The sequence below is a fragment of the Sclerotinia sclerotiorum genome, genomic scaffold (assembly GCF_000146945.2).
Source record: "Sclerotinia sclerotiorum 1980 UF-70 scaffold_12 genomic scaffold, whole genome shotgun sequence".
Classification (NCBI taxonomy): domain Eukaryota; kingdom Fungi; phylum Ascomycota; class Leotiomycetes; order Helotiales; family Sclerotiniaceae; genus Sclerotinia; species Sclerotinia sclerotiorum.
The window spans coordinates 1,221,058-1,244,982 of NW_001820824.1; the positions used below are offsets into that span (position 1 = coordinate 1,221,058).

At 43.7% G+C, this 23,925-nt stretch overlaps 9 protein-coding genes across 9 annotated transcripts; 5 read left to right on the top strand and 4 right to left on the bottom strand.

Annotated features, from left to right (window-relative positions):
- Positions 1-190: 190 nt before the first annotated feature.
- Positions 191-1,026, top strand: SS1G_09123 (hypothetical protein; the record flags this gene model as incomplete). The annotated part of the gene is made up of 2 exons (XM_001590308.1): positions 191-398; positions 464-1,026. 2 exons carry the CDS (start codon positions 191-193, stop codon positions 1,024-1,026), a joined length of 771 nt encoding a protein of 256 aa, XP_001590358.1.
- A 237-nt stretch (positions 1,027-1,263) lies between these two features.
- On the bottom strand, positions 1,264-3,038 carry SS1G_09124 (predicted protein; the record flags this gene model as incomplete). The annotated part of the gene is made up of 4 exons (XM_001590309.1): positions 1,264-1,556; positions 1,836-1,945; positions 2,122-2,431; positions 3,026-3,038. The coding sequence occupies 4 exons, from the start codon at positions 3,036-3,038 to the stop codon at positions 1,264-1,266; spliced, it is 726 nt and encodes a 241-aa protein (XP_001590359.1).
- A 1,771-nt stretch (positions 3,039-4,809) lies between these two features.
- SS1G_09125 (hypothetical protein) lies at positions 4,810-8,386 on the top strand (the record flags this gene model as incomplete). Its single annotated transcript, XM_001590310.1, has 5 exons — positions 4,810-4,812; positions 4,867-5,929; positions 6,017-6,178; positions 6,297-7,145; positions 7,197-8,386. The coding sequence occupies 5 exons, from the start codon at positions 4,810-4,812 to the stop codon at positions 8,384-8,386; spliced, it is 3,267 nt and encodes a 1,088-aa protein (XP_001590360.1).
- A 254-nt stretch (positions 8,387-8,640) lies between these two features.
- On the bottom strand, positions 8,641-10,124 carry SS1G_09126 (hypothetical protein; the record flags this gene model as incomplete). The annotated part of the gene is made up of 4 exons (XM_001590311.1): positions 8,641-8,700; positions 8,786-9,767; positions 9,814-9,951; positions 10,000-10,124. The coding sequence occupies 4 exons, from the start codon at positions 10,122-10,124 to the stop codon at positions 8,641-8,643; spliced, it is 1,305 nt and encodes a 434-aa protein (XP_001590361.1).
- Positions 10,125-10,864: 740 nt separating this feature from the next.
- On the top strand, positions 10,865-11,011 carry SS1G_09127 (hypothetical protein; the record flags this gene model as incomplete). Its single annotated transcript, XM_001590312.1, has 1 exon — positions 10,865-11,011. One exon carries the CDS (start codon positions 10,865-10,867, stop codon positions 11,009-11,011), a length of 147 nt encoding a protein of 48 aa, XP_001590362.1.
- Positions 11,012-11,897: 886 nt separating this feature from the next.
- SS1G_09128 (predicted protein) lies at positions 11,898-12,092 on the top strand (the record flags this gene model as incomplete). The annotated part of the gene is made up of 1 exon (XM_001590313.1): positions 11,898-12,092. The coding sequence occupies one exon, from the start codon at positions 11,898-11,900 to the stop codon at positions 12,090-12,092; it is 195 nt and encodes a 64-aa protein (XP_001590363.1).
- Positions 12,093-12,495: 403 nt separating this feature from the next.
- Positions 12,496-14,916, top strand: SS1G_09129 (hypothetical protein; the record flags this gene model as incomplete). Its single annotated transcript, XM_001590314.1, has 6 exons — positions 12,496-12,820; positions 12,862-13,209; positions 13,268-13,293; positions 13,491-14,263; positions 14,411-14,586; positions 14,780-14,916. 6 exons carry the CDS (start codon positions 12,496-12,498, stop codon positions 14,914-14,916), a joined length of 1,785 nt encoding a protein of 594 aa, XP_001590364.1.
- Positions 14,917-15,557: 641 nt separating this feature from the next.
- Positions 15,558-16,796, bottom strand: SS1G_09130 (hypothetical protein; the record flags this gene model as incomplete). Its single annotated transcript, XM_001590315.1, has 2 exons — positions 15,558-16,332; positions 16,618-16,796. The coding sequence occupies 2 exons, from the start codon at positions 16,794-16,796 to the stop codon at positions 15,558-15,560; spliced, it is 954 nt and encodes a 317-aa protein (XP_001590365.1).
- A 1,954-nt stretch (positions 16,797-18,750) lies between these two features.
- On the bottom strand, positions 18,751-23,337 carry SS1G_09131 (hypothetical protein; the record flags this gene model as incomplete). The annotated part of the gene is made up of 5 exons (XM_001590316.1): positions 18,751-18,775; positions 18,845-20,199; positions 20,250-21,762; positions 21,899-22,919; positions 23,190-23,337. The coding sequence occupies 5 exons, from the start codon at positions 23,335-23,337 to the stop codon at positions 18,751-18,753; spliced, it is 4,062 nt and encodes a 1,353-aa protein (XP_001590366.1).
- Between the last annotated feature and the right edge of the window lie 588 nt (positions 23,338-23,925).

Sequence of the window (23,925 nt, forward strand, 5' to 3'; positions counted from 1 at the left end):
CGACTTCCATTTAGGCTGTTGAGCCCTGAATGCTCCAGGGCGGTGACCTAATTAGGTTAGGCAATTTCGCTGCCGGCCCAATCTTTTTACCTCGACAACTTGACAATCCGTGATTTTACCTTTCCTAGTGAAGCAAACATCATAATTCAACAACACTTTACTTCTATCCAGTCTTGCATCCATACGAGCAATGCCCTTCTTAACCTACACCAAATTTCGCATACCGGGAGGCGATTCTCTAGTGGCGGAGATCAATGAGAATCTTGAAATAAAATATGCAGAGCCACCTAACAACAAATGGCTATATGTATTGAAGCCACTTCTCAGCGCTCCTGGGCACGAAACATCGATGTGGGGACAAATTCTTGAAAAGCCCGACACCATTTTAATTTTCACTGGTGAGCTCAATCGTAGCTGAGTATGTCATAGAAGTTTTACTAAATCCCGGGAACCTCTTGATCAGAATGGAAGGACCAACCATGGTACAATAGCTTCCGTGACTCCAAAGAATATACCGACGTCTATTGGCCTGCATTATCCATCGTTGATGTACCATCTGTTCAAACTGCTTTTTATCCCTCCATAGCTAATCTACACCATCTCATTCCCATGTTCAAATACTTCACCATTATCACTTGTTATTTCCCATCGTCTATATCGGAGGAACGGATCAGGCAGATAAGTTCTGGTAAGTTTTCAGGGCTACATATGAAGAGCAGGGGCGGAAAGTCCGGCCTTTCAAACGTGCACGTCGACCGTCCTCATTATCACATGCCAGCGAGAATGTGGGCATTGGATCCGGAGGAAAGAAGTGGATTGCAAATGAAAGCTCTATTGTGGCTACATTTCTGGAAGGATCCTGAGAGTGAAGAACAGTTTATGAGAAGGAAACGATCAGTTGGAGTGTATGGAGACGAGTCACTTCCTGTTAAGGAGGAGTTCGAGCAACGTTTAAGGAGGCATGAATGCCAAGAGATTGTTGAAGAACATATCTATCTTGTCGGTATCAATCTGGGGGATGTTTGAACGTCTACATCCGAAAATATTTGGTCCAGAATTTCAATCACAATAAATTCACCAAGTTTTGCGCAGAAGCGCAAAATTCACCTTGTTGAGAGCTTCTAGTGAACGCCTTAAACGCCGGAGTCTGAATTCGATGCGGATCTATTGAATTACTTTTAATTTTCAGTGCTGCCGAGTTGCATCGACCCAAACCTATGGTTTTAGGCTCGAATTAGTGTACTCCCGTCATCTATCATAATCCTAAACCACAACGTCCACCTTCACAGCATTGCCGGCTGGAAATGTGTATCGAAAGTTCGTAGCTACCACGTTGTTTGGGATCGGATCCTGTAGATAATACCAGTACGAAACACAAAACCAAACGAAAGTTTCCGGGTTCATGCGAACAAGTTCAATATTTGTCAATTTACGTCGTCCCGGTACTGCTTTATTTAGTGGCGTGGTTCCGAGGATGTTGTCAGGATCACTAAAAGATAAAGTCTTTGGTTTCTTGTTTGGTTTCATGATTGCAGCCTTCACTTCACTAAGATCATCTGGAAAACGAAATGTATTAGAAATCACTTCATGTTAGAGTTGCAGAGAGGTGACAGGAAAGTACATACAAGAAGCATCGGGTGTTAGCTCGGTAGATTGGACTAAGTGTATGGTTTCATGCAACAGCGTTGCACTTCGAGGTAAGAAATTCTCCACTGAATCAGGAGCGTCTTCGTCAGTATTTGGTGTTATGAAATTCAAGGTCCTTCTGAAATTCGGTGTGTTGAATGACAATGGACAAAGGGTAACTGTGGCCGGTATTGTCGCATCGTCGGTACCAGCTAGGTTCTTATCCTCGGCATCGGAAGTGTCTGTTCCACAGTACGTTGATGTTGAAGGATCGTCACCATAGACTGGTCCGAATGTGTACTCCCTAAGATCTTGTGACCTAGTTCTCACATTTTCGTATTAGCGATTACCAATGAACCTAGCTATTAACCATTCAAATGTAATGTGCAGAGCGCCGAAAGTGATGATGTACACTAGATGCACAAATAATCTACCGGATGAGGAAGCATGAAGGTGCGATAAGTTAAAAATTTCAACAGGTTGGAGGCTTCTTACCAGTAAGGGATGTCATCGTTCGGTGAAGATCGATCTCCTTTGTTGAAAAGAGCGTTTTCATATTCATCCATATCTTGTATGGCAACTCCCGTCAATATCAGTTTCTGACTTGTGCCATCTTCGGACTTGAACTCTTCGATGATTTCTGAACCAGCTGCTTCAGACGCAGCTACAACCCGGAAGGCAAAATCTGTTCTTTGAACAGGCTGCTCCCAATCACTGTTACAGAATAGCCATGGAGTTTCAGTTTGATCATCTTGAATGACCTTGTAGTTCCCCGAGTAAAATTTGCTTGTTCGCTCCAAATATTCTAAAAAAAGAAAATTACTTGGTATTAGTTTGATTGATCCGCCAAGTGGCATCACAGTGGAAAATGATGAGGGGGGAATGCACACGCGCCTTGAACAGCAGCACGGTCCCCTTTGCTGGATCTACGCTTCAGCCCAAAATAGCCGTCTAACGTAGCTAGTGCAACAGGATCGTTGTTTTCTGCGTCGACAAAAGCCTGGAGTCCTGCTTCAAGCAAGACCTGGACTTCAGAGAACCAGTTCGTAAGGACGTCAGAATAATTGTCGCAGCCACCTTTGTCGGTTCCTTTCTTCACTGTAAACACATCATTGATAGACGCAGAGCAGGATGAAACGAAGAGACATATTGTTATCCATTTCAGCAGATGTGTTGCGGAAGCACAATCGAAAATCTTTGAAGATAACATAATAAATAAGGGGGAAGAGACAATCCGCAGCTGCACGACTCGAAATTGAAAGGAAGATATCAGGAGAGTTATTGTGGGAAAGTAGGACACGTCCACAGTCAACTTATATTGGAATCGGAATCCGATTTTATCCCATGTCGAATGTAAAATTTTACGCTTCGTGCCTCAAATACCATGACTCCGGGATACCCGTCAAAGTCATCATACCGTGTCTCCTCGATAGCAGGCACTGTGGAACAACTACGAGCTAATGAAAACGGAAACCACGAAGAATGGGGTCGCGTACATGGAATTAAGATGTAATCCATGTCGGACGCTTGACTGGAATAATAGATTAACTTTCGAGGTCTGCTAAGAAAGCCGGGATCATGTGAACATATTACATTTGATAGAGAGGTATTAAAATCTCTCACTAGGGGAAGGACCAGCATTCCCTGTAGGTCCTGAGAGAAAACAAACCTTCTTTCTATCGCGCATCGACAATTTAGACACAAGATGGAGCCTCCGAGAACTTGAGCGGCTATCGTATTTATTTCCTATACCATGCTCATTTAAGATTGAGAATTGGTCAGTAGGTTCTTCACTAATAAGTTGGAATTTTTGGTCCACTGGTCCAATTTTTTGTTTCGACGTTGACAGTCGCTTGTCTGATGTCAATACATGGTAGGCTAACTATCACTTAGAGTGGGGCTGTGTTGGGTCGCAATTTACCGGCAGTCTGGTTCTACCTAGCAAGCTTGAGCTCGGCCGAGGTGAGATCACAAAAATGCCTGTCACAATATGCATAAATTTAAGCTAACACTGATCACGGTGTGACTACCGAGAACAAATTTCACGGCGTTTGAGGTAACCAAAATGTTTGTGGAGCATAGACCAGGAGCAGGATGTGATACCCATGCCCGGGGCCCCTCACCACTGACCACAGCCATCACCAACAATGAACCCATATGGTGAGTGAACTGTCTCCAGCGGTTAATCTTCAGTGCTGTTGCTGTTGTCTTCTTTCCCACAAAGTTTCCAAAATAGGAAATGTGCAATAATCCGTTGTGAAACTTTGACTTTCATCCATGGATTTCAGTGGACTGCAGGTGAGGAGCATATTGACTAGAATTACCTGATCTTTGGGCAAGGTACGGAAATGAGCCTGGTCTCATCACATATCACATATCAGAAGTCTAAAGTGAGGATCAAGATCATTGACTTTTTGACAATCGTGGAGACGAGCAGCATTTGATCCTCGAGGGTAAAATTTTACACAACACTTGGTGGTGGAAGTCAGCCCGTCTTGTTGTGTAAATGCAGATATGAAAGTTTCCGTTGTAATCAAAATTGATAATATAAAACCTCCATAAACCCTTATATATGTTTCTATATTAGCTTCCACTCCCCGTTATATTGCTTCTTCTCATTCTCGTGGCAAAATGCATTTTTCCGCATGGAAGACACAGGCTCGTTACCTGAGAGTAGAGGTCTTATTAATTTTTCACTTGACGATCCTCATATCCTCTCTCAGGACTACAGATTCGTATCCTGCAAGGCAACTCTCGTCCACTGCCATGAAAGGCAATATTGCCAGTGGCAGTGTTTACAATATAGCTTCAATCTCAAACATCGGTAACTCAACTTACAGCTCTCCGAAGGCTAGGAAAACGGATCCTTCTATGAATGCAGCTTCAAGCCAGACACTTTTGCCAACGGGGATCCTGAAAACTCCCGTTCCTTCCTCAGGAATATCAACATTATCAACAAGAACTCGAACGAGAAACAGTAATCATTTTTTATATCCCAATACTTCCGACTCATCGCAAGCATCCCAAGTTTCAGAATTCCGGCTACAAAGTTCCGCAAATTCAAACTCCACATTGACGACAACACAATCTTCTCAGAATTTCTCAACGCACTCAAATTTCAGTACAGATTTCGTGTCCTCAATCACATCAATACCAAGTACAAAAGCAGTTTTTGCTCATTTTATGGTATGTTCATACTCAGCTGAACGTTTCATAAATCAGATCTCTAATATGAAATAGGTTGGAAATGTTTATTCTTGGGACCAAAGCAATTGGGAAAGCGATATAGCTTTGGCCCAAGCTGCCCATATTGATGCTTTCGCACTCAATATTGCTTACGGAGACTCAAGCGTATCTACATCTCTGGAGTATGCTTTTGCTGCAGCGAACAATCTGGGATTCAAACTGTTTTTTTCATTTGATTATGCCGGTAACGGAGCATGGCCTTTACAGGATGTGACAGCCCTTTTGATGGACTATGCTTCCGACTCGGCGTACTACCTGTATGATGGTAAACCTTTTGTTTCCACCTTTGAAGGACCAAGTAGTGGGTCTGATTGGTTAGCCATTAAAGAAGACACAGGCTGTTTCTTCATTCCAGATTGGTCCTCTCTAGGAGCCCAGGCTGCAACAGAGAACGCTGGTGGCATAGCTGATGGGCTCCTGAGTTGGGCAGCATGGCCATGGGGAAATAGCAACATGAACACCTATGTGGACGCCTCATACTTGCAGTTCCTGAATAGCTCCGGTACTCCAAAGCCGTATGCAATGCCCGTCTCACCATGGTTCTACACCAATCTTCCTGGTTATGACAAGAATTGGGTATGGCGAGGGGATGATTTGTGGTATGATCGCTGGGAAGAGGTTATGTTTATTCAGCCTGACTTTGTGGAGATCTTGACATGGAATGACTTTGGAGAGTCGCATTACATCGGCCCGCTTCATGAAGAGCAGTTTGATCTCTTTGAGATGGGCCCTTACAACTTTGTAACCAACATGCCCCACGATGGGTGGCGGTTGTTCCTTCCTTATTTGATTGACACATACAAAAAAGGGATCGCTTCTATCACGGAGGAGGGGCTGGTCACTTGGTATCGTATTAATCCATTATCGTCGGGATGTTCGACAAATGGGACCACTGGTAATACGGCCAGTCAACTTCAATTAGAGTTCAGTCCGGAAGAAGTAGTCCAAGACAAAATTTTCTTTTCCGCTCTTCTCACTTCGATGGCTGATATCTCAGTCACGATCGGAGGTGTATCACTGCCAGCGAGTTGGGACAAAATTCCAAGTGGCAATATTGGTAAGTGAGGCATTTCGATTCTTTTGGACACCGAACCCATTCTTTACGCGACGATTCATCGTTTGATATTCCATTAACCAGATTTAGGGATTTTTCATGGGAGCGTCTCTTACAATGGGGAGATCGGTGTGGTAGTGGTGACTGTGTCAAGATCTGGCACCCTCATTGCCTCTGTCAACGGTGCGTCAATTACCACAAGCTGCACTGATGGATTCATGAACTTAAACGCTTGGGTGGGGAGTGCTGTTGGTAGGTGACCATTTCCTCTGTTTTTATTTTAATGTTGCCGCCGTAGATCATGTTTCAATGATCGGCCTACCTCATGCTATGTTGAAGGGACACAATGCTTAATTTTCTGGGTTTATAGGAGAGATTATTCCGGCCGCATCACCCAATCTCAAAATTTCCGATCAAGTATGTATAGCAGGGAATGGTACTGGCAATTTTAATGGTCTTTGTGAGTTCTCTTGTGCCCTTGGGTATTGTCCCATTGGGTCTTGCTACTGCACGGCGATGGGACCTCAAGCAAAATTGCCTACAGCCCTAGGCGTCAAAGGATACCCCATAGCAAGTGGTAACGATGATTACGATGGTCTTTGTGCTTTTGCCTGCAATTATGGTTACTGTCCTCCCACGGCTTGTGGTACTGTATCAGTGCCACTAGCTACTCCTGCGGTATCACCTTTCACACCTAACACTTGTGTCAATGGTACTGGACCTGCAGATATTTCAGGACTTTGTCGATACAGCTGCAATTACGGATTTTGTCCAAAGCAAGCGTGTACTTGTACACAGACTGGTGCACTGATTCCTGCACCAGCAGCAACTCACAGTGTTAGTGGATATGGGGCTCGAGGGGAATATGAGTTAGATTCATACAATGGCCTCTGTAATTTTGCTTGTAGCCGGGGATACTGCCCCGACCCATGCAATGATCCTGTGCCTGCATATCTCTCCTCATCAGGCACTATTTTGGTTCCACCCGAGATTTGGACGACCTCAGACCCTGTTGTTGGATGTGAAAATCTACCTTGCACTTTGGTATTCCCTCCACTAACGTTAAGCACCATGACAACCATATCTATCCCACCATGGACAACTTCATTGGTAGAAAGTTATGCTACCACAAGAGTAGCTACATTCTGGGGAGGGACGACGATGAGTCTTGGGGGATATCTTTTGGTAACCCAAACAACCGTCATTACAATACAAGCTAGTAAGTGGCTATCCTACTACGTGCAAAAATTTCCTTAACAAATAGTTTCAGTCACAACAAATCAGATCCCAGTATGGGAGCAAATTATCCCAACTGACGAAGTCGGACCTTTGATACTCAATATGACAAGCAGTATTGACTTGCCCACAACGGTCTTGACAATAACTCCGACTCCTCCATCAGGTACAACCCAGCCGCCAATCACAACAACAATAACGCCACCACCATATCCATGGTCCCAAAAAACTCGCGATTCTACCCTAAACACAAAGTCCACAACCTGGACTCATGGTCCTCCTAAGTCAACTTGCACATCTGGGTGTGGGAGCCCGTGTTCCATTTTCTGTAATGGCCCTTGCCTTACATGTCACCCTTTCGGGCCAAATGCTCAAACCAATTTTGGAGGTCCTCCAGGTTCAGGCGGCGGAGGTGGCGGTGGTGGAGACAGCGGTAGTGAGGACAGTAGTAGTGAGAATGAATCAAGCTCCAGGGAATGTTCCACCGTAACAGCGACTACCTGTTCCACAGCGTGTGTTTCTAATGATTGCAGCACCGTCTGTTACACTGGCGTAGGATGCTCAGAGACCGGTACAGAATGGTTTACCGTTGGTACTCCAGTCCCAGGATATCTTGACGACATGGAGATATGGCCAACAACAACTACAGCAGCTCCTGATCCATCTCTCGACGCCGCCTTTGAGGCAATGATAACTTCGGACTATCCAGAATATGCAAGTAGAATTAATTCTGTGGTTCTAAGTACGACAACTCTCTCGGAATTACCCACTTCAACAGTCTTTATCACCACTGTGATTACCGCCTCAAGCCCCAAGCCAACACCTAAACCGATAACAAACCAAGGCGGCGGGTTCGTTGTTGCAGGGTACACTGTTTGTCAACTTGAAGCTTGTGAGTATCAATGGGAGATATTTAGTGTCGACTCGGCTACACCGACATTTCCTGGCTGCTCAACTGATGGGGCTTTGTATAGCAGTGTGGTTACAACTCCGCCCCAACAAACAGGTCCTATTCCTAGGCTGGGACCCTTTCCTGCCAACGGTCGTAGCGATTGTTATTTTGATAGAGGTATTGACTGTGGCGTTAACGGAGGATTTAGTTTCTCTTGTAGTGGATGTGATAAAGTAGGACAGGGTATTCTTGCTTGTGACCTCCAAGAACCAGTGAGCTGCGAAGTTGATAGGAGAGAAAGTTATCAAGCAGCAGTGTATTGCTTTTGGTAGTATTTTGAAATTTGGGATGTATAGTCTACTATCTAGTAATATATAGAATAAGAAACAAAACGTAGAATTTAATAGGCGCCCACAACTCCACGACTTTCCCTTCACTAGTGGTGACAAGTGATATTAATACCAGGAACAATTTTCAAGGCAGCATGATCTTAAGACTGGCCAACCAACAAGTAGTCGCAAAATCTCAAAATGAATCAGAATGGAATTGCCTTTGTAGACGATGATGTTGGTCGAATTGTACTGATCTAGAGGAACGGTCTTTTGTCCACAACCAAATTACCCCGTGCTGCCACTTCCATACCACGCTGTCGGGGCGGTTCCATTATTAGAAGGCATGTTTAAGTCCGGAAATGAATAATTCGGGTTCCATAAATCCTCTTCCATGCTTACCCCGATATCAAAATCAATCATTTGATTCATCTCGTCCCAAAATGATGTATCCATTTCAAAATTACTAAAATCCACCAGGTCCGCAGTAGAGCCATTTAGATTTATTGGCTGCGATTGCTGGGCCTCAAGACCATTTGGATTCTGTGGTTGATCAACTATATTATCCCCTCCGTTGACAGTCTTTAGACTTCCTTCCGGCTGGTCCAGTACTCGTGACTTGTTGGTCATCCCGCCGCCGTTCTTATCACGGTCCAAGATCCTCTCATGGCAGATAGTAAGTATTTGTACACCGGATTTTGCAATAGGACTTCTTTCTTCCATCAACTTCAACCTTCCAATAGTTTTCTCTATCGCAGCTTGTATTCTTTCCCTCAAGCTATTCTCCAAATGTGGTGATTCCAACAGTATCCCAGATAAAACTATTCCACAATCGATAGAGTTGAATGAAAGTGAATAGATTCGGTAATGATGTGGTTTCATTAGTTGCATGAATGAATCTTGAGTATCAAGGCAGTCTAGAGCAGCTTTTATGGTTGCAATTCGACTTGCAGCATGGATTGGCGCGTGAGGTCTGTGAAGAGCCATAAGGAATGAATATGCAAAATTGGCTAGTACTTGTCGTTGACGAGGAATCTTTGGCTCTTTTTCATCCCATGACTTATCCGGATTCTCAGGTCGTAAAATAGGTGGTAGGGCGTCAATGATAGACACAATTTCGTTGTGAAGTTTTGTGACGAATGAGTAGTCTTTTATATGTGGTCTATGAGCACCAGCTGCTAATAACTCGTGAACTTTTTGGGCAATAGTGTAGTGAAATAGCTGAGCTGAGTAGGTAGACGGAGGTGTGTCAGGATCTTGTAGATTTGCGGCCGAAGGTATAGTTTTTGACGGATCATCAGGGAATGTGCAATCAATTGGTGTTCTAATTGTACAATCACTTGCATTGATTGAACGAGGCCTTCCAAGCATGACAGACATATGACTGAAAGTAGTTAGAGACGGCTAAAATAAGGATGCACAGTACTGACCTATCCCAAGTGAATAGCGTTACCCAAAGTCTTCTTTTATATTCATCATACCAAAGTTTTTCTAATCCAGCCCCGACATCTTCTCCGGCGACCTTTGGAATTACAGCTTGTAAATGAAGCCCCAAATCTTGACCCTGCCTGAAATCTGGTTAGCATCGTGGATGAATGGCGCATATGACGACAAACCTAATCGCACTACCCAATATATGCCATGCTTCTGTACCTCTACCATAGTTCTTTAACCAGCCCGATCTTAACAAATCATGTTCAACGGCCGTCATAGTTGAAGAATGCCTTCCCAACAGGGACATTATTTCCATACCAATTTTACTATACTCATGAGAAAGCCGATCACAATCTAATAGAGTTTTTAACTGAAGTAACCTGGATGTTCCTGTGTTCGGTGGTAAGAATTGCAAGGAAACCGCAAGAGTTTGGAATAACAATGCAGGGAAATATTGAAGATCTCTAGAAATAGTCACAAGATCTAATTGTTCCGACAGAGTACTTTGAATATCTTGCCATTGCTTGAGGAGTTTTCGAAAATAATGCTCTTCCAATAATTTAAAATACCAATGTATCTCCGAGAAGAATGACTCGACAAGTTCTGAGATGATAAATTGCGATGGTAGTTGAATAGCTAAACTCAAGTATTTATGTCGTAAAACAGGATGAGATAATGAAGTTGCTGAAGACGTTCCAATGAATGTAGATAATTCATCATTAATATGAAATGACTACTTCTGTTAGTTTAAATCCTAAGTAGGATGAGAAAACGGTGTACCTTTTTCAATCCACTGAAGGAGTTGCTATAAGAAGCATATCCTACCTGGCCGAAAAGATCGGATGGCGTTGAACCTGATTTTAATATGATTTCCTCGTCTCTTGTCCGTTTGCTCGACTGCGCTCCATCATGTAGAAGATCTCTTGAATCATCGAGCCTGTTCTTCTGATGAGAATACTTTCAGATCTATACAACAGAGTGCCACGTACGATGCTGGATTAGAATAGGAGCACTTCTCCGGTACATTTCTAGAAATACAAACATCACATGGTTGGCCGCGATTACACTATTTTGATAGTCAGGAATATTCTTGATGATGATGGTGATGATAATGGTGATGACAATGGTGATGATAATGCTGGTGACGATGATGATAATGATAATGTATTCATTACCTTTTGTTTTCTTCTATAACATTCCCAGCAAGTCTTGATTATCCTTCTTCGTTTCTGTGGTTTAGTTTCCATGATTGAATGTTGGATGAATAATGTAATATGTAATCTATCAGTAAGACATCGATATCATTGATGATCAGAGGTTGAGGCGAAACAAGCATTTGGCTAACTGGACTTTGATCACATGATCATCGGGATTAACCGTAAGTCCGCAAGCTCTAACCAGAAATGAATCGTCGTCAATCTCAATCATTAATCATCATCACATCAATCATTGCACGACGTACCTATCGAAAGTTTTTTTTGTGAAGTTGAAATACCTCTACTATCAATCAAAAGCCCCTTCTCGAGGATCTGTCGCATATTTGGATAATCTACGCGTGTATACTGTTTGCTCAAGCTGCACTTTGAAATCCTCATCGCAAAATGTGAACGACACAGCGAGAGCCTTTCGTTCTACGTATATCTTACCTTTACTCAACAAACTTCGAACGAAGGGTGGCCCACATGTAAAGACCTCGGGAGGCAAACTTATATCCTCCCTCTATCTGTGGACATGGTGTGCAACTGCGAGCTGTCTGCGAGATGTCTGTGAGATATCTGCGAGCTGTCTACGACACTTCCAATGCTCCCGCGATTTTTTCCGAGCAGTTTTCACGTTGCACAGATAGACCGAATTTTCCAGATAGGATGTGTGTGGGTTTGACGATATCCACAGTTGCGCGAATTTACAATGGGCATGTAAATTCTTATTTGAGTCGAAGCAACCATTTAGGATCTTCACGGAAGAATAATTTAATGGACCTCTCGAAAGTTACACAAGTGGTATGGTCGTGGCTCGTGGCGATTCAAAGGGGCTCGGAAAGAAGGAAACATGGACTTTGCTCTCCTTGATACTCTCAAAGATGACTGCCGAGATTGGACGATATTATCATGTTTCGTTCCAATGCGCTGGTGGCTATGCTCTTCCTGTGCATCCGCGTATGCCTGCTGAAAGCTACACACCAAAAGTTTGCATTAAAGCGCCAGCAAACACACACGTCATATCTTCAAGTCATTTCATTCTTACTCCCCCACCCACTCTTGGCACAACATTTTAACCCATGCTGTTGATCATCTCGCTCATAATTTATCCGGACGCCATGTTCATTCTTCCCCGCGACGTTACTGGACGCTCCGCTTGCATCCCGGATTCGTTTGGATGAACACCTGCATACGGTTTCATTGTCATCTAAGGTTACCCATTTTTTTTTATAGTTTTTTCTTTTGCATACTCGGGTAACTTGCGGTAAGTCTTTTGGAGAGCGTATTGTCTACCGGTTACTTCGGACGTACCAGCTCAAGTGATTTGAATTCCATATCCTTGATTGACAGCTCAAGATGCTGGATCTATGCAAGTAAGCCCCGCAGGTAAGATAAGGGGATCCTTCTCACATAAATTGGAGAAATTGCTGTTCGTGAAACAAGTATGATTTTGAGCATTCCTTCTTGTCAGAGGTAGTCATGAATCTCTTCTTGTGGTCATTGTCCTTTGGGACTGTCCTTTCTGCTGCTACTTGTGACAACAGTTCTGGCCAAACAGCATGTGGTACAACATGCTGTTCCAGTAACCAATATTGCGAATCTGCCGGACAATGCCAAGCTATATCTTCAATAGCGACGACGCCTACATCAACTGTGGAAAACCCAGCAGGATTTACGACAAGTATTAATATAAATGTTCAACGTAAGGTCTTGAGATTCGTTTGCAGTGTCAAATTTCCCGGAGCAATTCTAATTGCCATAACGCCTCATTTGTTTTCGTTCCTGCGCTTCATCCCCAACGCTGGTAAGCCTTAGATCGATCCAACCATACTAACTCGTCTTTAGAATTATGGGATCTATTCGTCGGTCCAGTAGAAACCGCAGCAACCAGGACAACCGTCTCCGCCACTCCCGTAGCAACATCCGAACTCATTCCTCCACCTCCGCTCTACTACCCATCTTTCCTAACCGGTGCTCAAGTACCCTTAGTTGCAAAGAATGAATCCTGGAAATTTCCTTCAGGATTTTGGTGGGGTGTAGCATCTGCAGCATATCAAGTTGAGGGTGCTGCTGCTGATGAAGGTAGAGGTCCTAGTGTTTGGGATGTATTTACACACAATGCTGCTTCAAAGTCGACTTTGTTTGGCGATACCGGAGATGTTGCAGACAATCAATATTACTTATATAAACAAGGTTTGTCCCACTCCTTTTTAGAATTGGGTTGGATGGCTGACGATGCTAACTGGAATAGATATTGCAAGAATCGCAGCTCTTGGTGTACCATATTATTCATTTTCGATTTCTTGGTCTAGAGTTTTACCATTTGGAAAGGGACCAGTCAACGAACTTGCTCTGCAGCATTATGAAGATCTAATTGATACATGCATCGAGTTTGGTATCCAACCTGTTGTTACATTGTTCCACGTCAGTTTAATCCCTTCCGTCTCATCTTCGCCCCTAACATCACATTTTAGTGGGATCTTCCCCTATTCCTGCAAAATAGCTATGGTGGCTGGCTTTCCCCAGACGTCGTCGATGATTACGTTGCCTACGCCAAGATCATATTTTCCCGCTATGGCAAGAAAGTATCTCGCTGGTTCACAATGAACGAACCTCTAACGTTCTGCGACGAATATCCTTATGCATCCAACTATTTTACCGCAGTCACTATCCCTGAACAACAACAACCATACTACTGCGGTCACCATGTTTTACTCGCTCATGCAAAAGCCTATCGTCTTTTCAAATCCATGGGACTGAATGGAACAGTAAGTTTTAAAAACAACGGCGGCTATAAAGTCCCATTGACAGGTTCATCGGAAGATGCCGTGGCCGTGCAAAGAGCTTGGGATTTCAATGAAGGATGGTGGGCAAATCCGGTTTTCATCAATGGAGACTATCCAACTCATTTGAAATCCTATCTGGATACCATTGGACTTACTTTTAACGAAACTGAAAAGGCTTTGATTAATGGAACAGCTGATTTCTTCGCTCATGATGCATATAGCGCAAGCTATTACATGGCCCCTGATTCAGGAACAGATGCATGTACATCTAACTCTTCACACCCGTTATATCCCGGGTGTTATAACACTACAAACACCGGATATAATGGGTGGTTAATTGGACCTGCATCGGATCCGTTGTCGGAATGGTTGCATGATGCTGTGGATTGGCTCCCAGCGTTCCTGAAGTATATGCAGGATACTTGGCCAAGTAAGGGTGGAATTGCTATCACAGAATTTGGGTGGGTTATTTAATTGCCGATTTCCTTTCTTTTCATGTCCCCGCCGCCCCAAGTCATTTCATCTGTTCTTCGCTATTTCCATTGTCATTCCCCGCTACCCCCTCTACGGTCAAAACAAAAGCTAACTCTAACTTCCACAAACAACAGTTTCGCCGAGCCGTTTGAATATCAAAAAACCCTCCTCGCCGATATTCGTACGGATGTCAGGAGAACCCTATATTACAAACAATATATGGAAGCTGTATTAATGGCTATTAGCGAAGGAATTAATGTGATAGGGTGTATAGCTTGGAGTCTTATGGATAATTTGGAATGGGCTCAGGGTAAGTTGACTTGATCTTGCCTTTGGTTGTATATTTTTGTTTCTGCATGGGAGACATGTGGTTTCTTGATATGGTGTTCGATCAGTGAGCTAGGCAGCCGGAGATCCCAGCATCTTGTAATCGAAGCCGAAGAATCACACCACCAGAGCAGGGTCCCAAATTCAGCCCAATCAATGCTAACTTTTAAATCCAGGCTACCACGTCAAATTCGGAATGCAATATGTAAACTTTACTACTGGCGAACGATCTTACAAAGCAAGCTTCTTTGAGTATGTCAACGCGTTCAAATTATATGCGGAGGATCCGGTTGTTCCGGTTTATGTTAAATAGATGGTGGCATGGGAATGGAACAAGATTGCGGTGAGTAACTGGCGGGACTACGGGGAAAAGCGGTGTCCGGATTGATGATAAGATGAATTGTAATAGAAGGGATGTAGTATAGATCACGTAACGCAATAAGTATCAATATAAGATATATGTCACTAGTTATCAAGCGAATGTTGGTAAAAATACTATCCATTACCAGAAAATTGAATATGCGAAGCCTCCGACATTAGCATGGGTGGTCAGGTATGAAATGGTTCAAAAGAAAGTGTAGGACGAGAAAGTAGTCAAGCTGTCAAGTGAAATGTTGTAGGATGGTGAATATGGATGAATAAAATTGGTATCTCTAAAATAATAAATAATAAATCGATCCGGTTCACTGGAAAAGAAAAGAAAAGAAATTGTAAAACGACAAAAGTGTGATGATATGCAAAGAAAAAGACTCTTGTCCGAGGTTGAGATCCTGCATTTTATAATGTGTCAATTGCCTCCATTTCCATACCGAGACCAGATTGTCTCTTCGTGTCTTCATGGTTGCAGCTCATGGTCCCCACTATCCCATCTCTCCTCCACGATTTAATTTCCTCGTGCTCCCAACGGTCATCTCTCCCGACCTCACCCCAAACCACACCACCCACAACAAACTCCTAAGAAATCTGTAATACCATCGGTCCCGCAACAGTAATAGCATCCGTCAACACCCCCGTCGCAGGCATCTGATTCGCCAAATTCAAATACGCATCACCTGCCAACCCCTGAGGAACCGTACACGCCCCATTAGCAAAAGCCGTAAAAGCTGTCCCACCAGTTTGTCCTCCATTCGTAAAAGCACAAGCTGTTGCTCCCTGCGCCGTCGTACTTAATTGCAGCGTTGACCCTGCGGTAATAGCTTCATTTGCAGTCGTCATGGTGAGAGCTGGGAAGGGCGTAACGGCTAGATTGGAGCCTTGAGGACAGGATTGGATGAATGGCGCTGCGAGGGAAAAGACGTTGCGAATTCCGAGGGGAGTGTCGAAGGCGGAGGGGACTGCTGCCACTTTGGAGGCCGTACGGATGAATGTTTGATGACGACTTTCTACTGTGACGATTTCGGCGGCGACGGTCAAGATGGCTTTGCTGCTGATTAATGGTGCTGCGCCTAAATAAGCACTCACGCCAATATTCTCGAGGACATTGGCTGTGGCGATCATGTTTTGGGCAGTGGTGAAGTTAAAGTTATAGGTGCATGGAGCGACTGGTTGGGTGCCGCTTGCAGAGATAGCGCTCGTGAGGGTTGTTACGTGAGTTGCCTCGGTCATGCCGACCATTTTGAGATTGGTAATATCTTGTGCTGTGAGACCAAGTGCTGTGAAGTCTGAATCAGGAAATTTGGCGAAGCCTTGTTGGTAGAAGGCTGTTTCAAGGTTCTCGAGGGTAAGAGCGCTATGAGGTGTTAATTAGGATTTCTATAGAATATAGGGAAGACAGTAAGGGTGAGAAAATGAAATGGACGCTCTTCTAGGTCGCTGCCGTAAAAGAAGACTATGATTTATGAATCTTCGAGTGTGGCCAGCGAAGTGGTTTACTTGTCCCGATATCACTTTCGGCCCCCTCATCACTCTTCGCCACCATCCTTCAACGCCCCGGAGGAGTTGTGCTTCGCATCACTCCTTTGTCTAGAGGAAAACAAACTATGTCTTCCTCTTCTAAGAAAGAAGAAAAACTTACAATTGCAAAATATCCACATCAGTCAAATTAGCCGGTAATCCTGTATCCGTAACCTGTCTCTTAAAACTAATCTCATACATTTTCAATGCCCTCTCATTAAGTTTGGGAAGTGCCGGAAGAGCTGATGATACTGTCGCCAATGCGAGGATTGTTCCAATGATTTGTTTTAGTACCGGCATTTTGCTTGAGTATCTTGGTTTTGGGATTCGTGTTTAGAGATTGGATTGAATTGGATAAAATAGAAGTAGATGGATATACACAAGACCAGCCTGAGTGAGCTATTACAACGGTGTAAATTTAAATAAGAAAGATAATTTATGATGACATGGAAGAGAGAATGAAATAAAATTAGTAAATGAATAAATGAATGAATAATTCAAGTGAAAGCAAACCAGTGCTTGAGAAAATTAAAAGGTAACCTGTTCGGAAAGAAAGTGATGCTATTCAAACCTTTTCAGAAAAAAAAAAAAACGATGAACTTCATCTATATGTATAACATCCCCTAACAAACACCCAAGCACATCCAAGCATTCAAGCATACCAAGCATACCAAGACAATGATAAGCTTCGGATCAACAATCTGTTACTCGCCCGGGAGCTTGTTGCAACAAAAACCAAAGGCGTATTCTTGGCAGGAAGAAATATTAAAGTCCGAAAGTCATCCCCACAGTCACATATCAAACACCCCCCTTCACCCATTCCTCATAAATAATGTTTTAACCAACCAACCCGAGACCTTGTATCCTTCGAAATCTTCCGACTATTCCGACTATTTCGTACTTTATTTTTACAGGAATAAATGGAAGAATATGCATCCGTTCGCTTGTGGATAAATAATGGGATTGCCTTTGTATCAGGTTCGTTTCGGGGTCTGTGAAGTATCCTGATCCCTGATGTGCATCGTCAGAGAAATTCAGAAAGTGGTTTTGCGCTGAAAATTTGATGATTTTCTTTGCATAAGGTTCGCATTGATGAATATTGAGAGGGAGGAGCTAGATGGGATGTAAGATTGATATGTATAATACTGCTAAGCAAATATTCATCCGTATTCGTACCTACCTCACAAATATCTATCCCAACATCACACATAACCCATCCATCTTAATTCCAAGCGCGGCAACACGGATGATTTCTAAATCCGTTAAGGAACAAGTACCTAGGATTAGGTTATTAATAAGTGTGCTTGATTAATTCGCTACTCCATCCTATTTTGATGTACCATAATTCAATTCCCATTCTCATTCCCATTACCTACTTTAGTTTACACAGTTGTGCATGCATGATGCATCACGTAATCTCATGACCTCGGCATGGAAGATACACACATCACTTCAACAATTGCTTAACAGGAAGAAAGAAAAGTCAATGGCCGATGCTTTCTTTCGCTTTTGACTCCCGATGCGGTTATATCCTATCAAAACGGCTTCATCCAATGTACTCAAGCATTGAGAAGCAGAAATATACGCCACCTTCTACCCCCTGATCTCTCCGCCAAGCTGAATTTCGAAACCAAGGATCCATTTTATACACATCAAGGGAGAGCTACAATAAAAGCCACCCAGCTTGAAATCACCACAGTATTCCAAAAGTCGCTTTGCGTACAACCAACACACAATTACACTCACAACAACATATTTGTGATTTCCTCTTCTCTCATTGAACTATAAATGCATCTGATACAGAAACGCTAAAGAGCAAAAGGAAATATATTCGAGCCTTAGTCCCTCTCTCATCCGATATATCATCTTCCGAATTAAAAAAGATACACTTCCTTTCTTCACCCTATGTCCCTTCCTTCGTACATGTTTCGTTTCCATTCACGTTCACTTTTCACTGCATTAAACTAGACCAGTAACCATCTGATCCTCCTCAATAATTAATCCTTCATTCATTCATCCACCTTCCATGCCAAGTCCAACTTCCTGATTCTTCAATATGACAATCTGACAGTGAAAAAAACTTGGTAGGAGATAGATCCTGGGTCGAGATGTTCGACGAATATAACACAACACAATGTGTTCCCTCCGCAATACTTCATAGGCCCAGCATGTAATTATTTAGTAGCGTCAAGGAATTTCAACATTATACCAAAGCCTCGAAAACCTTAGGTAAGATGATTTGCTGTAATGGCATTCAGAGTGCGTAAGGGTTGAGAGATCTGATCGTGAGACATCTATAACTTTGTTAGTTGGTTGCCAAGCAGAAATGAAATCGAAGGTATACATACGGTGGACTCTTGGTAAGATCAGTCTTTAAGATGACTGGGACTCTTGTCATTTCCTTCACATCTTGAATGTATTCACCGTCTTCTTCACGAAGGGTGAAATACTTCAAGTACTTCTCCTTAGCGCTAAGCTTATTTTCAACAGGTTCACCCGTTGGTACCTTGGAATCGGATCGAGTTCGGTGAAGGTTGGTTGCAGCTGAGATGGAGTTCTTGGTGGGTGATGGTGGAACACTTTGAGTGGGACGTTCCGCAAGAGAAACACCAGCAACGCTACCGGCAATATCGGAAGCGTCATCGTCATCATCAAACAAGGCATCAACATCATCAGTTGACATGGTACCAGTCTCCATTGCCTTTCGTTGAGCTTCTTCATGCTCCTTCTTGGCTCTCTCCGCAACAGCGGCTTGCTTGGCAGCGGCGGCAGCATTTGTTGCCCTTTGAGATGCACCAGCCTTTGGACGTTCATCTTCTGGAACATATGCAGATGATGGCACACCCTTCTCCCAATACAATTCAAGAACTCTCTCATTCTTTCGGAACTCGGCTTTTTTGAGAGGAAGTTGATCGCAATGAACTCTCTTTTCAAAACCAAACTCTGGAATCAGAACATCGAAGGCAGATTCGTAGACGCAAACGACAATACCTTCACTGATGAGTTCACCACCAGCTTCCTCACGTTTTCTATCCATAATCCTACAAGACTCAATGTGAACACTTTGTTCCTGAGCATTTTGAGCTGAATCCTTCTTGGTGTTGCAGGATTCAGTTGTCTTAACGAGCGTCTCGATATCTTCGTTGTACTCAATCTTGCCGTCAGAAAGAACAGCTTCGAGTTGACGATGAACAACCAAATCTGCGTAACGACGGGATGGGTTGGTGAAATGAGTGTATAATGGTAAGTTAAGCGCGTAATGAGGGTAAAGATGGGGTTGGGTCTTTCCAGCGACAAAGTACTTGGCACGATGCATGGATTTGACCAAAAGTGTTTCCATACCCTTGCGAATGTTGGTATCATCAACCTTGAAAAGACTGTTTTGAAGACGTCCACTGCTTGATGTGTCAATTTCGTACCCAATTTTATTCATGCGGTCAGCAAAGGTTTGAAGACGTCTTGAATTTGGTGGCCCTTGTCGACGAAGGAGTGCCTTTTCTGGCAGACCTTGATAGATCTTTTGCGCGACATAAGAGTTGGCCTTGTTCATCAATTCCTCAATCAATTCGTGGGATGGAGTGGAATCGAAGATGTTTTGTTCAACTGGAACGTTTTCATCGTCTAATTGATAGACAAGTCTCAGTGGTGCAATAGTCTCTCCATCTGAACCAAGGCGAGATTCGCGGAACTTTTGAGTGACAGCCTGTAGATATTAGCAAGCGCTGCAAATGGGCCTGTACAAGTAAAACTCACATTGAGGATTTGAATATCCTTAACTTCAGCACCCTCAAGTTTGACATCAGTTTGACCGGAAAGAACAGCATCAACATCCTTGTACGTCAGCTTTCCACCACTCTTGATGATACTCTTTCCGATCCAAGTCTCCTCCTCGAAAACAGTACCGGTTTGGGCGTTGACCTTGAAAACTACCGAGACGGTAAGACGATCTTGACCTGGAGTCAAGGAGCAAATGTCCGAGGCAATCTTGGGTGGCAGCATTGCACATGAGCGGTTCATCAAATAAACCGCAGTTCCACGTTTGCGTGCCTCTCTATCAACCAAAGAGTTTGCTTTGATGAAATGAGCAACATCGGCAATGTGAATACCGATTTCAATCTTTCCATCGGCTTCAGTCTTGACGTGAATAGCATCATCAAGCTCATCAGCACCATTGGGGTCAATGGTGAAGGTCTTTTCCTCTCGGAAATCACGTCTAGTGGAAATGGAAGTTTCATCTTCCTTTTCCAAAGACCAATCATCAAGACCAACACTACGTGTCACGGCATCTGAAAATTCATCAGAAGCAAAGTTATTATCACGAAGAAGAGCATCAGTCTCGACCTTTAATTCTCCCATCTTTCCAAGTTGTTCCACGAGTGTACCGAAAGGATGAAGAGAGGTGATTGGCCATCTCTTGATGCAAGCAACGAAGATACGATCGGCATAGTCTTGATGTTTCTCGACAAAGTCCCGTGGGGCTTGCTCAGTAGGGATGGCGATCAATGGAACACGCTTGTCAGTAGGTTTAAACCAAACAATCTTTGGCTTATCTTGTTGACGTTGCTCTTGATGACGACCGGAATTTCCATCACGGGCTTGACGTTCGGCTTCCTGCTTCTCCTTGGTAGCCTGACTGGAAGGTCTAAGAAGACCAAGAGTCCCAGAAAACATTTGTCCGGCAACACGTTCAATGACTGCGACAATGTGGCCAGCGTAAAGTGGTTTCTGTTCATCGTTGACTTCCTCTTCCTCTACAAGTAAAAGACTTTGACCTTCCACTTCGACATCATCATTCTTCTTTTGAGTTGGTCGTTGTCTCAAGCTTCCACGTCTTCTCAGGCCACCCTCTTGGTTTTGCTCATCTCCATTTGTAGGATTATCGCGGTGGTGATTTCGATCATTGTTTCCACTGGTTGATCCACCGGTTCTGGTGTCAGTGATGTCCTTGCGCTTCTTCTTTTCCTCCTTCTCGCGCTTTTGTCCCCAAACTTCATCAACATCCAATAACTCAACGGCAACAAGATCTCCTTCCAAAGCACGGTTACGATCCTTGCTACCGCAAATGAAGATATCGGCATCAAGTAAGCCATCGTGAGTCGTGACGTAAGCATCAGAACGATTCTTTTTGTTAACTCTCAAAATACCTGAAACGAGCTGACCATCACCCAGAAGAGCTGGAAGGGTAGCCTGAGGAAGATAGGGAGTGAACAAGGTTTTACGTTGTTGCTGTTGTTGCTGCTGGGCATTGAGTTGTGGGGCATGCTGACTGTTCTGCATACCCATCTGTCCACTCATTTGAGCAGCTTGCAATGCTTGAAGCTGGTTGATCTGTAAAGGATTCAACTGTTGACCCATATAAACCTTGAGGAATAATCATCTGTCCTTGAGGAAGCTGAACCAACTGAGGTTGACCTTGATATTGGAATCCACCGATATTGCCCATGGATTGATTGATAGATCCGCGGTTTCGGTGACCTGGTTGGAAACCGCCTTGGTTTTGTTGATTTTGGAAGTTACCCATTTGTGGTTGTGGATCTTGAGGGGCTGCATTTTGAGGTACTTGATTTCTCCAGTTACCATCAAAGTTTCGAGAAGAGTTACGAGCATGTCCGCTTTGAGCACTGTTTCTTCTTCCAAATTCATTGGTTTGACCTGCGCCAGCATCTGTAGATCCTTGTGTTGATGGGAATTGAAATGAGCCACCACCTCGTTGAGATGAACCACCTCGACCATTTTGACCACCTCCCACAGCCATGCTTTGACTTCTACCATGAGAACCACGACCACCACGCGCAGCAGAGCTTGGTGTCAAATGATTGCCGGTACTTTGAGTCGGTTTATCGTCTCCAGGGCTGACGTTTTCGGAGCTATCACCACCAGTTGATGTAGCACCGCCTGCACCAGGAATAGGGAATTGAAATCCAGAAGTCGTTCTCTTCTGTTGGGCGATCTCAGCTGCCTTTTTAGCTTCTGGTAATGCAAGAGAATGGCGTCTTTGATGACCACCGCCTGGAGGGCCACCACCACGACCACCTCTCGTGGATTGATTCTCACCACGATTGCTATTTCCGCCAAAGTCTTGAGTGAACCCTTGACCAGCCGCGCCTGAAGATGGAGCTGGTGGTGGACCCGCTACATTCATCCCCATGTTTGGAAGTGCCGATTGATTACGACGATGTGAAAGAGGTTGTGTTGGAGCTCCCATTGGTACATTCATTTGTTGTGGTTGTAATTGATTGGTGAATTGAAATGCATTTTGGTTCTGCATTTGTTGTTGTTGTAAAGGATTGAAACCTTGGCCAGGAGCAGCAAGGTGTTGATTAGGAATAATTCCCATGTTGACATATTGTTGATGGGTAGCTTGAATCTGCTGTTGCTGTTGTTGTAAGAGCTCGATCTGTTGCTGAATAGCTAATTGTTCCACTGTCGAGAGAAGTTATGATTAGCATGTGTTTGAAAGACGTATGCATTGAAATGAATTGAACTGAATGAGAGATGATTGGGAGATGGTTGCAGATTGATAGTGCCATGATCTTGTGAGGGGTTCTATCATAAAAGTAATAAATAATGCATTGACTTTATTCCTTTTTATCGAGGTTGATATTGGTTGCCGGATTCTGCAAAAAGTGACAAATATACGTCACTGAAATCCGGAAGCTGTAAGAAGAACAGAAGGAAAGGTGGGCGACATACTACCAGGGGAAGAGAAGATACTCATCAATGGAGTGAGTTCTGAAGGACTTCTTCGATGCGCGATGTGTAACCTTCTTCCAGTTGGACCAGGTACGCCACCTTGAGGTGCTTGACCCTGTTGCTGTTGTTGTTGCTGTTGTTGCTCCATGATGGAGGAAACTGGTTACACGTCGAGTGTGCGATGACGATTCAAGAGAAAGAGAGTTGGGTTGTGCGAATTTCCGTCTGCGTACAGTAATATGACTGAATGTGCGAATTGATGATACCGAACAAATCCGAAGAGATGGTTGTATTATCAAAAACCAAATGAATTGTAAGCAAAAAAAGAGGGGAATTGATGTTGTACTCTCTTTTGGGAGAAATGTAGTTGTGGGTTGTGTGGTTGTGTGGTAGATGAAGATGAAGATGTAGTTGTCAAGTTGGCTTGATCTATGTGGAGGTTGTCTTTTGCTTTGGAAGCTAGCTTGGGAGGCGATTTAAGGTTGCGTGCTTGGGCTCTCGGTAGCAAATAGTGAGTAGTGGTAGTGAGTAGTGAGTAGAAAGTAGAAAGGAATTATTAGTTAAGGTTCACAAAGGTTCACACGTAGCTGGATACCCAGGTAGCTTATGGGATGATGTGAAAGGATGAAGGAGTGGTTCTCGAGTCTTTGTCTCTTAATCTTTTTTTTTTCTCGAGTGTGCTGTGATGATGCCCGTTGAGTTGGGAGTTTTGCAGCTTTTGCTGTAGTAATAGCAA